Raw genomic sequence first — 15962 nt, forward strand, 5'->3', positions numbered from 1 at the left:
ATGTGCACTGTGTGGCTTGCGTACTATTGGCCCCATATTTTTCCAATTACCCCTTAACAATGCCCGATATCTAGATATCTTTGAATCTATGTGCAATTAACAAATGCAGAGCAGCTTTTTGCAGTATTCCATTAAGATACAGGAACTGCTCACACATACGAACTGAAGTATGGCCCACAACATGTTCCCTGAAGTCAAGACTTGTCAGCAGAGGCCTCTGGCTTTTTACTTATGGAGTAGACTAAAATGCAAATTATGTGCTGACAATGTTCTCTCAATAGATGATTGTAATTGGAACATTACTATAGAAATTAACAACACGTCTGCAGAATTACTGTGTGTGTGTGTGTGTGTTTGTGTGTGTGTGTGTGTGTGAGCGCGCGCGTAATTACTTTAATCTTTGCTCTTGGGTGTGAGGTGTACCAGTTTTCTGTGGAACATCGTGTACCGATACAGATCGAAATTTCGAAATGATAGAAGCAATCAGTCATCATTTCCATTCTAGCTTTATTAAAGCAGATTCAGAATTTCAATTAGCAACTAGCCAAAATTTAGTTATCTACTTTAACAAAGCTAGAAATGGAACGACTGACTGTTGCTCTCTACCATTTTGAGATTCTTATCTCAGTCATCGACCGCATTAAACTTTCCTAATGGAAGGTTATTTGACAAATTCAAATATTGACAAGTGAACATTTACAAAACCTTACCCTTATCTGCACTGCATCAAATTAAACAAAACCGTTTCTACACGCAGCCAATAAAAAGTAATTCCCATACAAAAGAACACTTTTTCATGGGTTAAGTGCATCTTGTGAGAGTCAAGTGACCATATACTGTACTTCAGCATTGTAAAATATAAATGCTTTGAATGGTAAAGGTTTTATACAGTGGCATAGAACTTCCCAGCTCTTTATTTGATAAGATCTGATGTGCAGCAACATGACACCATACATTTTTGTATTACGAAAGTATAAGTACGAATTCCACCTAACAGAGCACAGTAGCTTCTAAAGCACTGGGGGAAAAAGGGGGGTGGGGGGTGGGAGGAGATTGTATTGCATTGATGGCGGGGAGACTCCACTTGGCTAAGTTTGGCTGCCGATTTGCAAGTCTTTGCAGCTAACGTCACATTGGACGACCTGCATATCTACGGTGAAATGGGGACAACCCAATACCAAGTCCCATAGTAGAGAAAATTTCTTACCCAACTGCGAATCAAACCCAGGCCCACTGCATGGCAGCCTAATGTGCTTATCACTCAGCTAATGCACGAGACTTTCTGCAAATAATAGCATGCAGTGCAGTACATATGTTGAATGGTAAATACTGAACTTTTTTATTAATTGAGATATTTACGTAAATCATTCGCAGCAGTGAGGTCGGCAGCTCACGAGACACATGCAGGAAAATCCAAGCAGCACGTGTACACAAATGGACAGCACCGAAAGGTTTAGTAATATATAATTACATTTCACAATGTACGACTCAATGGCTTTTGTAAAAAGACACTTAGTACAAGTAATGTCCAACAATTCCTTATTTCTGGTTCCACATAGATGGGCATGTGACTTGAATTCAATTTTTATCCTGTTCCCCCAGGATTTCTAGTAGCCCTAATCTTTTTAGCTACTTTATACTCTGCTGCCTTTAGTACTTCATCTCTCAGAGCTTCCCATTTCATCTTCTACTTATTTCTTTCCCCCATTCCTGTCAATTGCTCCCTTATGCTCTCCCTGAAACTATCTACAACCTCTGGTTTAGTCAGTTTATCGAGGTCCCATCTCCTTAAGTTCCCACCTCTTCGCAATTTCTTCAGTTTTAATCTACAGGACATAACCAATAGATTGAGTCCACATCTGCCCCTGGAAATGTCTTACAATTTAAAACTTCATTCCTATGATGATGCTTTATTATTGTGTTGTAAAAGTGATTAACTGCAGCATGATAGAAACAAGTCACACATCCAATGTGTCATTTCAATGATGGCAGTTCTGCACAATATAAAAACTTTTTAAATATTTGCCAAAACAAGCACAATTGAGTTACAACAGAATGGTATTAATGTATCACTAGTCACTGCAAAAATGACTGATGTAGTTGGTAGCACTACTGAACATTTAGCAACAAAAACAATTTTTTAGCATCCACACGACAAATATTTGAAGTGCAAAACATCTGCTCTTGTTTGCCATGACTCATGTTCCAGGAATACAACATTTAACACTATGACAGATGAAACAAAATTCACAGACATTATATAAACAACTTTAAATTATTGTTACCATTCCTTGGGCTAAGACAGTTTTTCAAATTGCTATGAAAGCAAGCTGCTGATAACCCATCTTTCACCATTTACTAAATACATAAAAGTTGATCTTTGGCTTAAAACACAGCCTCTTATCAATATTCACAACAGCTATCTACAACAATGGTGGCTTAGAAAAATTCTGGAGAAGAGAGGAAGGGGGTGGGAGGTGTGCGCAAGGGTCAAATTTATGAGAACAAGTGGTTCTTCCGTAATTTGTGGCCATTTCATGCCAAAGTGCGTCCTTTATTAAAATATTTTCATATGACTAACTGCTAGTGCAAACACTGATCGTACATAAATTTTCAGATCAGACAATATTCTCCATTTATAACTATTTTTTGGAAGAACCAACAGTTTAGATTGTCATGAATGTATTTTATGTCACTTTAAGATATTTCGTTTTACAGAAGCTAAGATTCACAAAATAAAAGAAATGTACTAGCTATTACATTATTTTTGCAGTTTTGAATCACTAAGCAGAGCACTACTCAGGATTTTTTCATATGAAAAAATATGGGAACAGGCATTATGTGAAACAAATGCTACAATGGTGGGGAGGGAGGTTGTTCACTGCAGTTCAGAGGGAGGGATCAGAAATCAACTAATTACAGATTTGTGAATATTTGTATGAATAATTTCAGCACACGATTAGGTTTGAAACTTTCCTTCAGCCATTTTCTCTTTATATTTTAGGCTTTATTGTGAAAAACTGACAAAAACCTGGCCACTACATCCTCCCATCTTTCAGGCAACATATGAATCTCATAGAAGAAGAAATGGGCACCTTTGGGGAGACCAATTTTGCCATTTTTTACAACAAAGTTCTATTCAGCCACACCCTATGCCACTAATTGAAAAAGGTTTTAGTCAAATGAACGTATGGAGAATATGGTAGGTGAGGTAGGATTTCCGATTTCAATGTTTCCAAATACATTTTGGTGTGTTTTGCAACATGAGATTAAGTAGTGTCATCCTACGAAAATCACCTTTTTATGTCTGTCACTGTACTGTGGCCATTTGTCTTTAAAGTGCTTGACTCAAATGCATCATTTGCTTTCGATAAAAATATCATACGATTGTTTCAGTAGCTTCAAAAACCTTCTCCCTTCCACCACCATGCTGGCCTTCGACATCAAACACTGTTCTTCAATTGTTGAAACCATTCTTTGAAAGTTCTTTCACTAGCAGTTGCCTCAATGTGTATCTTTCTTAGTATCTTATGACCCTCAGCCACCAATTTCTTCACGTTAAATCAGAAAATTAAAACCTCCCACAAATGATGAGAATTAGGCTCTTAAGTTGACATGTTTCATCAGGAAGAACATTACGATGTAGTCACAAATTTACTAATATTTTCATGGGGTTAAGTTTAATTCCTAAGTTTACTGTACGAACTTACCTACCACCTGTACCACCACTTGCTGCTGCTGCTGGTGTCACAATTTATTGCAAAATGACAGAAGCAAAGTTTCAGATCTAACAATAATAAAATTTTATCACAGTTAATACTTTTACCTTTCCATTAACACCAAAATGAAAAATTCATTCATAAATTGAGTTATAGTGGCTACAAACCTTTGAAGTACATTTCCTACCATCCAAGTTCATGAACGTGATCCACATTTCAAAATGGCTCTGAACTGTAGCTTTGAAATTGGGGGGGGGGGGGGGGGGGGGGGAGGAGGCTAGAAAAATATTTTAACCCTTTCATTTTTTACTTCCTTACACCAGTTTTTTCACAAACATTTGAAACATGAGAATAAGATTTCTTTATTCTGGTTGATTTGAGATGAAATTAACCACAAGCTATGGGCATGTGCAGTCTTATCTCTTAGGAGTAAGGTTATTAAACTCTCTGAAATTGCCAGAAGAATTTCCAATGATCAGTCCAGGCTAGTCATGACCATCCACTGGCCTGCACTAATAGCTTTAAATTGGGAGAATGTGGTGATAGAACATATCCACAATCATGAATGGCTGTGATTGTTACTCTAACCAACCTTTTCTTTCTGTCTTGTCAGTTAGCAATCACAAATGGAATTACGAGACTGACTTGATAAGGTCTCAATCCACTATAATGTCAGGCAAATCACACAGCTGCTCAACTGTTTTCCTATTTACACTTATGAACATAACTAAATTTCCTGGCTGTACTGTTGACATTTCATGTTCCACTACAGCTACATTCTTAATAAATATTTTCACAAAAATATTTTCGGAGCAGACCTTCTACATCCTTTTAGAAGGCCTGTTCCGAACGTACCTTGATGTATTGCAACTGCTTTGTTGGAGCACTATTTTCCAGCTGATGAGTGCAAAGTTTTTTGTTTTCTGTTTTGTGATGCCAAAACAGGTCACACGGGCACAAGTCAAAACTACAGATTACGAAGGCAGAAGAGTTATAAAATGACTATATATCAATCCCAATTGACGTAAGAGAAGACAGCTAGAAACAGACATGCAGAAAGGGCGACCAAGACGCCATACTGAAATGGAGGTCTGAAATTAAAAGGCCTTCGCCATATTGCTGTGACAAAAAGTCGACAGCTCGCATGTCATTTGCTAAAACGGCTGACAACTCAGATGGCAAACCCTAGCAGGACTGTAAAAGGTTAAAAAATGGCATTCCGTCAGAAGTGGCGGACAGTTATAACTTGGGTGCAATGTGTAGAAAGTGGTGGGGGAGCGCCACTGTGCCCAATATGCAACCTAGTTTAAATTACTTTCTCCCGGCAGGAGGGCCGAGAGGTGATCCAAACTGCTGGGAGAAGCTTAAGGTAGGACCAGTGGCGATGTCAAAGGGACACCACCACCTGACAGATGGCAACACAGAAATCATTGGAGGGAATATAGGAACTAGTGAGCTGAGGTACAATGACTGCAACCTTGGCAGCAGCCTCATTTCCGGAACCCACAATAAACATCACAGAGGCTAAAGCAAGAGTTCGCAAGTGACAGTTTTCATGGACCTGTTGCACTAAGGGATGGGCAGTGAGTGTATAGTGCACTAACTATGAAGGGCACTCAGTGTCTGGGGCAGAGGACACAATTTAAAAGTCTGTCACCAGATGCACTCCATGGCCTAATACAGGATGAAGAGCTCGACTGCAAACACTGAGCAGTTTGCAGGAAGCTGCTATCTTAAGACATGGGCACCAATGACAAAGGCATATGAGACGTGAGTGCAAAGTGAACGCAGTATTCAGGCAGCAATCCTAATTACTTGGGACTAACTAAAGCCTCTTCATGCAAAACCACAAAGTAGTCACTGAAGTTGGAAACTGAATGAGTCAAGATATCTGACAAAGACAAATGGCAATTTAGCATACGGGATGTTTATATTCGAGTATTATCCGACTGGCTGTTTTGTAAGGCATTATGGACGATTTTATATATAAAAGCAGATATACATGTGCACCTTACAATGTAACATCTCACTCAAATTTGGCCCATAACACTGTTTTAATAACTATTGCAAGTAAACTGACCCCAAAAAAAATTTTTATTTTTTGATCTGTTCCTAGAAAGGTATGTTTTCTTTCACCAGACATATTTCAACAGTTTTCTGCTCCTTTATGTCTTAAGTTACTTATTAACATATATGTTTTGCATCTTTAACTAACAGGAAACCATTATCTGGTACACTATTAACAGTATATCTTATCACCCCAGCTTAAATACCAGTCTGTTATACAGTAGTTAATGTTGCAGGGCAACTGTCTAGTGATATTTGCCACAGAAGCCTATTCGATCATATTGCTAACCCACTTTAATGTCAATTACTCTAATTCAGTGCAGTTACTCCAACTCATTTCTATGTTCTGACAAATGGGACATGACACTTCATATGTTTTGATTCTTATTCGAGATTCCAATTGCTTATCTGCAAGGGTCTATGAATCAGTGTTAAACTAAAAATCTGGCCACATTTCATGATGCTGCCTATTGAATGCCATGTTTTTGATTATGAGCCTGCAGCTATCAACCAAGGCACAAGGACAATTAAGTTACTGCCTGGCTCGTGGATATTTCAAGATGAAATCATTTGACAGACTGATAATTATAAGTACTACTACAAACATTATACTTTATCTCAGCTGATTTCCAATCCTATTGAACACACAACTCAAAATCACATTCACAATGTGAATGACCACTATCATTTTAACAGAAAAATGATGAGTTTCTCATGTCTGATATCAGACAGGAACATTTCATCTGAAAGATGGTGGTGGGAGGTATCTGTTTTTGCTCTCCAGAATGTAAAACAATGCATCAGTGGCAAATGTAACAGGTGTTTCTCCAGTCAGCTGACAGTTGGAGAGTTGATATCAGTTACAGGTAGTCTGCATAAACCTGTTACATTGGTGACTGGTGCATTGCATATATGGATTGTGATAACCCCTTCAGCATCATTTGTAGCCTGAAGATGGTGCATGAAAAGCCTAAACTGGTAGCTACACAATAAATCGCATCTTAAGGGTAACTATAGATATTTATTTTTCTTATCATAATATGGTAAGGCGGTAGTCAAAGTCCTTGTTCGAATTAACACACTGCATGTGCTACACATTCACTGTTAAGCCCTAGAGTTCAGAAGCTATGACAAAGTCTCCGGAAAAACTGTTTCTCCTCATGGCGCAGCATAGTAGCTCTACTATTTATGTCTTGTAGAACACGCGATCTAGTGTGGTGTTGCATATATGACATCAAGTAAAAGACATTACGTAATACAAAGAGCAAAATGTCGATCACGAGTGGAATGTAGATCAATGGCACACATTTTCGGATTGCAGAGCTGCAGTTTAAGCAAAGCAGTCACTTGCAAGCACTATCACAACCACTGGACATACCTGCTTCCACTGATATTCATTATTGTGGCTCTCTAAAATGCCTTCAACAATTGATGCGTTAGCCAATCAAGACTCTTTGTTCTGTGTTCCCATATATATACATACATATACATATATATATTATGCCTTTCGTAAGCATGTCTTTAAATAAAGAGTTTTATAAAGCCCTCAATAAAATTAATAATCCAACAGAGCAAAAAAATTAAACTGAATTCCACATGGCATGTAAAACTGGGACAGAGCGTTATACCCTGATCAAAATAACGCAAGGTACCTATTTACAGGACACCTAATGTAACAACCCCCCCCCCCCCCCCACACAACACTCACTAGCACCTATTCTCTTAACAACTATCTCACTGATATACTACTTCATGTCACAGTTATCAGAATAAATTGCTAATTGAACTTTTAGGTCGTAATGTGATGGTCAACATTCAAGGTGGTCTGTTATATTCCTCTATGGCATTTATTTTATGAAACAGTGTTTGGCATCAGCAGCCACAGTGTTCAGAGAAGTGATAACACTATTATGGTCCTGCAATCTGATTTCTGTTCAACATGTTCAGAACGAACACATAGCTGTATCAATTAACATCCCCATCATTTTATACTGTGTACAAGTGCCACTGACTTTGTTACTCTAACATATGTATAGGCAGAGGCATAATTACAGATTTCACAGTACACACTTAATTGCACAATTTCTAATTCCCCCCCCCCCCCCAAAAAAAAAAAGAAGCAAATGAATACAGTTTAAGATGTTATTACTTACCAATCCTGTCAAAGAGCTCCCCTCCAGCAGCATACTCAAGGAACAGGTATTCAGATTTCCCTCTCGACGCTGTCCAAAAAATCTAATGATGTGTGGATCAGACATCATTCGATGTATGCAAATTTCTTTTTTATGTTTGATCTTGCATCTGGGTGCTTATCAACATCCACTACTTTCATAGCAACTGCCTCGCCTGTGCTTTGGTTCACCAGAAGCTTCACCCTTTGCAAGGATAAATGGATTGGGAAATTAAGGGCTATTTCAATGAAGTATTACCATGATCAATTATTTAACTTTAAGACAGTACACTGCCTGCTGACACAAAGCCGAGACAAAAAAAAAAAAAAGTTATCAGAAACCAATCATAATTTGTATTAAATCTGTGCTCTACTTTATGGCCAGTTATCAGAAAACAGCAACAATGTTTCCATCAACATTAACAATTTACAAAGCAAATTACTTTTAAAATTTAAACTTTCACAGCAGGACTTGTCACAATACAATATCCTGGGCTATTATGCCATGGTATAAGGGAGATGTCGAATTTTGAAGTGAAATCCCTTAGACCATGGCATAATAGCCCAGAATATTTTACTAACTGTGAAAGGAAATTACATTAACATTTGCTGAATAATGGATGAAAATCTGTCTCGCGTGTGTATGTGTTTTCTGTCCCAAGAATTGAGATCATAGAAATGATGGCCCTTGGTAAAGCAGTACTGTGTTATCAAAATAACCCAAACGTTTACAATACCATTAGGTAGCCTTCTACAACAAGAACTCTTTATTAAAATGTTTTCTGGAGTTTGGCATGATTTACACAAAGACCTAATGTTAAAATACATAGGAAACTCTTGTTTTACATTGAACTACACTGTTAAGTCTGACCTCTTAATTATGGTGTTCATAGAATCTTTAAGTTCAATATCTGGTGAAGAACTTAATACTAAAAAAAATCTTATTTAGCAAGATTAATTTAAATTTTCGTTTCCTTAATTTCCATCAATCCAACATTAAAAGCTTTCGATTGACAATACATAACTACATCATAATTCTGTAGTATGTGGAGCAAGGAATAAAAAAACTAATCAGTGAAGTAATTTATAAACATTTAGACAATTTACAACACTGATTTACAAATATTAGTTCACTAAAACCTCTTAGCCCACAAACTGCAAGGGTTTTCTGATAGGGTGTCATAACTTCAAGCATTAAGATACTAATATTTCATTACTTACTCGCCATAGGCACCTTCTCCTAATGTTTGGGCGATACTCCATCCATCCACAAATTCTGATACCATCGTGCAAAATTATGTCAGGTACAACAGTTACCATTATTTATACTGACCGCTAAGGACGAATACCTGCAGTCAGAAGATTACTATATACCACTACAATAATCGTGTATTTTCAGTAACTATTAAAATGCATGTAAAATAGGCAATTATTTTCCAATTCACATTAAATATTAAGCAACGCAGCTTATAATAAAGCTTGTAAAGGTATTCTTCGACAGAGGCAAAATACGTTAATTTCGGAAATTGAAAGAAATTGCAGGACTTCCCTGAATAATAACAAAGAAATCAATTTGGCTATCGTGACAACATTACGGTCAAACGAAGTTAAACTACGTACAACTGTCAAATCCAACACGTGGTTGTCAAGACAATGACTGCCGCGATTTCTAGGACATTGCAGTAGATCTAGCAAATACCTACGGGCATTATTCATTTTCAGTTTCAACTAACAATACTAGTGTTATAGGTCTTACCGAAGGACATTGTACACAACAGCGACTTCTCCTCTACAGCAAACTTCGACGTCTGGAAGCTATTACAGCGGTAACTCCACTTTCAAACCGCATAGCTTGTCCACCTCTCATGGCCGCTGCATGGAGTTCACCGTTTTCGCGCCGAGGACAGTAAAATGGCGATTTTTATGATATTAGAGTCAAAGACAAGCAGAAGAAAGATGCAATTTTAAATTTAATCCCCATTTTTTCTCTACCATAATTCGAATGTATCTCTTCCCACACGCATATGAAATAACGCAGACCAATCTATTTCTATTTATTACTGCATACTATTGATCACTGACATCTCTGATATCACGTGCACCAAGACACGGCATTTAAGATTTGTTGCGACTCGATGTTGCAGTAGAAATCTTTGGTTATCGCGAAAAATGGTTGTCGCCAAAACGAGAAATGGAATTACTAGAATTACAAATTGTTCAGCAAAACCGTATCAGTCGTGAAAAAATCAATGTATTTACTGAAATAATTCTTAAGAATAAGGCAAGTACCAATGAATTTTATACCAGTAATCTGACAAAGTTTGGCAAGTGCAGTTCCAAGTTTGTTTTGAAATTGCACAAGCGCGTAATATTAACGAGTGTTGTCTTTCTTCCAGTTACATTTTGGAGTAAATAAACATGTTGTCTTCCTGGACAGTCTTAGCTACGGCAACAGTGTGGACAGCTCTATATCACGGAATAAGATATCAGTTTAAATTGGACCCTGAATGGTCATGTAGGTTACTAACAGCGTTCCATGCTACGCTTGTGACAGTGCTTGCCGTTCTGGCATGCTTCCTTGGACCGTGGCCCTTCACGGACCCTGGTGAGGACTGATGTTGTAGATTCGTTAGGCATTTAAATATGAAGAACGTCATGATACGCAGGCATCTTTATTTTCAGGTGGTCCCAACACAACTTTACAATGCATTGTACTTGTTACAAGTCTTGGCTATTTTATATTTGACTTCATATGGTGCCTTTATCATCAGACAGAAGGTGCTACCATGCTTATTCATCATGCAGTAAGCATCATTGCAATTAGCCGAGTACTAATGAAAGGTGTGTCTGGCACTGAAGCTGTGGCGGGGGTTGGTGGATTGGAAATTACTAATCCTTTGCTTCAGGCAAGATGGTTTCTTCGTTCTTCTGGTTACAAAGGTACTGTTGTGTTTTACTTAACAGAAATTACCTTCATGCTGACGTTTTTTGCTATGAGAATAATTCTTGGAAGTTATCTCTTCTTTGCTGTTGTCTCACATCCACAGCCAGATTTCGAAAGTAAAGTGTATTGCACAGCATTTTATGTGCTGTCATGGGTATTTATGATATACATTTTACAATACTTCAGAATGAAGTATGTAATAAAGTCAAAATAAGAAATATGGGGGGGGGGGGGCTAATATGTGATGTAACAGTAAACTGTTTTTATTTATTTGCCATTTATAGTAATGATTCTTACAGTTGTCTTTCAGTCTGAACACAAGCAAAGAGAGGTGATTAACATTCAACTTTCAATACCGTGAATGCAAAGCAGGGAAATTATCGAAATAGGCTTGTGCTCTGTTAACGTGCTGTGTTATGCCATTTATAAACAGTTTCCTTTAATTGTCTCACTTTCTTAACGGATAAATAGTGTGACAAAACTTCCTTTCCCTTGTGATTGCATCTTAGCGTATAGTAGTGTGCTTTTTAGTAGCACACTGTTTGTTCTTTAAATATTTCGTAGTAGAGTTTTTACTATTTGCTTCAAATGCTCAGGTTTTCATGTTTCTAATGAGTATGTGGTGAGAGGGAAAAGGAAAGGAGGGAGTTTATGGTTGACGATCTTAAAGATTTGTATAAACATAGAGAAATGCTTCAATGAAATCCGATTTAAATGCATACTATCAAACCTATGGGTACTATTTATAAATTCACAACTGGTTGGTTTAAAGTAAAGCAGTCCTCAAGACTGGCTTTAGTAAACATGTACTTACTTAATTTTAACATATGGCTGTGTTGGTAATTTTTCTGTTGCATAATTTTCTTCTGTGTAATACTGTGTTCCTGGTGTGGTATTTATCAACATCACTGCACAAAATTATTTAACATGTGTGTGTGTATATATAATGTTTTTTTTCACAACTTGTGTATTATACATGGAAATTATTTATTACAATTTTGATATGTTATGTATATATTTTTAAAACATTTTTATGTCTGTACAACATTCTACTTATTAAACCTTTTTTTAAAAAAAAATATAAGATAGTATGATGCATTCTTATTTCCAAACCAGCTTTATAGCCTACTTAAAATAGTCACACACACATCTATTTTATTAGTCACAGTGCTCATCCCTTGCATAGTGGAAAATGATGAAACTGAGAATGAAAAATATCAGTGTGATTTTAAACTAGCTGCACACTACTTTCATACATTAAAAAAGGAAAAAAAAAAAAAATCTTGCACCGGAGTCTGAAGGACAAGTATTGTAGTATAGAAGTATAGGCTAAACAGATCCTGCTCTGCTGATTATATAGGAATAAATTTTTGAAGGGCCATCAGATAATCCTCTTTGTGAAGCTAACAAAGATAATGGACCGTAAGACATAATAGCAGACTACGGAACCTTTCAGGTTAGAGCTTTTTTGCAACCATAGGACTTGCTCACATAATTATCGAGAGAAGCGACAAGTGTTTCACACAATTATAACCATCACACCATATTAAGTAGAAATGCATCTATAAATCATTGGACAAAACAAAGGTTGTAAGAAAGTATTTTGTGACCAAAGTACAGGGCTAACTTGATCCCCATTAGTTGGGCTACTGCTTTTGGGCACTCAGCAGTTCTTAAAGTCTCTTGCAACAGACTGATTAAAAATGAAAAGATATGGTCTCACTGCAGTGTGCACAAATATTTTCCCTATCAGATTAAAGACACCATACAGAACTTTAAATTGTGATCCACATTTGCCTCACCCTCATCTGATACTGCTCGAATGTTTCCTTCAAGTTTTTGTACTGACCCTTTTACAACATAAAACTGATGGCTCTAATTACAGAAAGTAGAACATTGGATGAATGGTTGACAATGTGCTTCATTGCTGAACAGTAATACTTCTGACCCATTACTTGTTTTACACCCCAAGCTGCTGTTTCTCATTGCCACACAACATTCATTCAGAAAACTGAAGTTATTTCACAAGCGGGGATTACGAAATATTTTGCTACAATGACCGACTCATATGCCTGTATCATTGTTCCCCTGTAGTGCCACCTGCCCTGGTACCCAACTTTCCTAGAAGCTGTGAATCTTGGATAATTTTCTGTGCCACATACATTTGCACAATAACTGTAGAACATTCACAAATGTACCTTGATTCTCACAGTTCCCTTAAGAGAAATGTAGACAGCACCAGAAACACAATTACTGAATGTATAATCCTGTTCGAACTTAACTTATCCTAATCACATGATAAAGTATTCAAAACTGCCAAAGTTACTTCTTTGCTTACAATTTTTGATCCATGAACATCCTCTCACGAGGCAGTCAAATATACAGTACAATTGTGTTGACAGCATACTATACAAGTGTTGTATTGTGAATAGCTAGCTGCCTTCTAATGAAAACAGGCATCTTTTCATTTGCACAGTGTCCATAAACCTAACAGCAATAATCTAGCTGGGGGGAGGGGGGTGGGAGATTCACAAAAATGCAGTTAAGCATTACTAAATTGTATTCTATAGTCAGATTCATGAATGGTGGCTGTTTGTATAGGGTACACATTGTTGCCAGTTCCAATCAACAGTTACCGTAGACGCATATACGTGCTTTGCACTTTAAGAAAGTATGTGTCCTACAAATTATGACTTGCTTGCTTATTCAGAATTTGTCACTTACCACCACCATTAGCAATGATACTCTCAACAAATTGAATAAAAATTGATTAAACAACTTGCTAAGATTACATTTAATGGTTGCATTGAGCACAAACTTCACAGCAGAGTGGTGCACAGAACACTACCGAACACTCATTGGCCATTAGAGAATGCGTGGCATAGGTGCTCTGGACAAGCCTAAACTGTACCACCGTGGTTTGTGACACCAAATATAGGCCATATAAATGAACTTTTCAGGATGGCCTCGAGAGTTAGTTTAAGCCAGAAATTGGTAATACTGAGGTTTTTGGAACAAATCTAAATTTAACAAAAATGCAGGTTCCATGGGATGGCAATGGTGTATTTGTATCTGTAGACAAAAATCTTAATCGACTGAGGTACAAATTGAGGCTGCATGCTTATGGTCCATAAGTGGGATGAATCCTAGTTGGAAACTTCTCTCTGTTTAATGACTTTGCAGCAGTAGTAAAAGATAACTGCAGAGGAAACCTCTGTCCCCTGATGCATATGTATCCCTGTAATAACTTGAAATGATTTTAATCACTCCTGCACAAGTTATGAATGATGGCACTGTATTAAATCTGAGCAACAAACGGGTGCAACATCAACAAGGACATTAGGAACAGAGACCATGGCATAGCAACAATGAGCAAAAACTTCCAAAGGGCTGTAAAAGTAAGATGGAAATGTTACATGTTCTCATACAGGAGTTAACAATCACTTGATTCAGGCAGTAAACACACAGAGAAAATGGTTCAAGCTCAAATGAGTGATCAACCAATCTGGGGGGGGGGGGGGGGGGGAGACTGCACCAAGCAGAATAATTAGAGATTGGCATACATGTAATATTAGGCAGTTTTTTAAGAAACCGCATCTGCAGCACAATACAAATGGAATGAAGCATACACTGGCAGATAAAAACATGTTTGGAAAGGAATGTGTGAAACATTAAGTAATCACAGAACTTGTTTTAAAACCCCATGAAATGTTCAGGCTATTGGTTGCACAAAAATCAGCATCCAGACAATTGTAAACTAGACAGAAACCTGGATAAAAAAATTCAAAATCAAATTTAGGTATGTCTTGAAAACATTTCTTCATAAAGGAAAATTGAGAAACCTTGAAATCATTCAGTAGCCATTCTGGAGCTGAGTGACATAGTAGTGTGTACCAACACTGGTGAATAGTATCTTAAATTGCTAAATCTGAATAAACCCCTGGGGTAAAGGACCTCCTTTAATGTTCTCTATAGAATAGGGAATTAACCCTATTTACATGATTCACTACAGATCCCACGAGGAGAGGATGACAAGGAGCAGAAAAAGGCATTGGCAAAAAATCTTACAAGGGAGGTACAACCACTTGGAGATAAAAGTGGTCCCAGTGATGCTGGTATCAGCATCAGGCAGGTGGCCTGCCAGCTGGGGTAGGCAAGGCAGTCATGTGTAACTTGCTCCATGACAATTGCCACTACACGTGTCACTTACAACATGTGCAGGCTTTATTATCTATGCACTTGCCTCTGCAAATGGTTTTGTTGCTGGTTTGTCATATAGGCCACCAGTGCTAGGATTTCTGTCATCCATCCTACAGTACTCACAGGTGAGGCTATCTTCATCAGGGGTGGTATCATCGACCTTAACATCCACCTGTGGGCTATGGAGAATCACCATAGTATGGAGGCAGCGAACCTTCAGTATTGGTTCAGCCTTATCATGCTTACAGGGATTATAGGCAATTGCCACATGAGACAAGTCGTCATTTCACAACGCCTCACAAGCAAGACTTGTCTGTACTTTCTGTGGGTGACACTGCTTCCCCTGGTGGAAGATTTGCCTTTGCTGGTATGAAGGGTAGTGTAGTTATTAGGAGATGGTGCTCCAGGTCACTGCCCTCTTTGAGGGTGGAGCCAAAACTCTAGCATAGGTAGAACATTCCCATTTTTCTAGTGTGTTTGTTTTCACCTTCAAGTGAGTGTACCTGTCATGGACCGCCATTTCTGGCAAATTTTTTGGTCTATACTAAGGAAGACACTGCACGTCTTTTGAAAACTTCAAGAATAATCTATTGGAGCAGAACGTATCAAGTTCTCCAGCCCTATGCATATCTATACTATGAAGACTGTGTGGGTAAAAGTAGGCACATAACAGCTCACATGAAGGTGTGAAGACATTGTTTCTTCCCACACGCCATCTGTGAATGCAACTTGAAGAAAATAGTACCGTATGCCACACACTTACAGTGAGTAACACAGCAAAAGTGTAGATATATCTTATCAGCTGTAGTAGTTAAAGCTAGATGTGAAGAATGAAAACTTACACATTTTATAGATCGCTTCT

At 37.7% G+C, this 15962-nt stretch overlaps 2 protein-coding genes across 7 annotated transcripts in view; one reads left to right on the forward strand and one right to left on the reverse strand.

Moving 5' to 3' along the window:
- LOC126278957 (serine/threonine-protein kinase grp) overlaps positions 1-9868 on the reverse strand; it is a 60528-nt gene extending 50660 nt beyond the window's left edge. Inside the window, 5 exon segments of the mRNA XM_049979236.1 lie at positions 7940-7993; positions 7996-8073; positions 8076-8161; positions 9178-9305; positions 9713-9868. Of these exon segments, the coding sequence (XP_049835193.1) occupies positions 7940-7993; positions 7996-8073; positions 8076-8161; positions 9178-9242 (283 nt within the window). The 5' untranslated portion in view covers positions 9243-9305; positions 9713-9868.
- A 136-nt stretch (positions 9869-10004) lies between these two features.
- LOC126278959 (TLC domain-containing protein 5-like) overlaps positions 10005-15962 on the forward strand; it is a 37384-nt gene continuing 31426 nt past the window's right edge. For 2 of the 6 annotated variants that reach the window (XM_049979243.1, XM_049979242.1), the window contains exons 1-3: positions 10080-10237; positions 10353-10561; positions 10639-10896. In XM_049979243.1, coding sequence (XP_049835200.1) covers positions 10375-10561; positions 10639-10896 — 445 coding nt within the window. In that variant the 5' untranslated portion in view covers positions 10080-10237; positions 10353-10374. Of the gene's footprint in view, positions 10238-10352; positions 10562-10638; positions 12182-15962 lie in introns of those variants that run through there. The other 4 variants (XM_049979239.1, XM_049979240.1, XM_049979241.1 and 1 more) reach the window with 4 other exon arrangements.

Source organism: Schistocerca gregaria, chromosome 6 (genome assembly GCF_023897955.1).
Source record: "Schistocerca gregaria isolate iqSchGreg1 chromosome 6, iqSchGreg1.2, whole genome shotgun sequence".
NCBI lineage: Eukaryota > Metazoa > Arthropoda > Insecta > Orthoptera > Acrididae > Schistocerca > Schistocerca gregaria.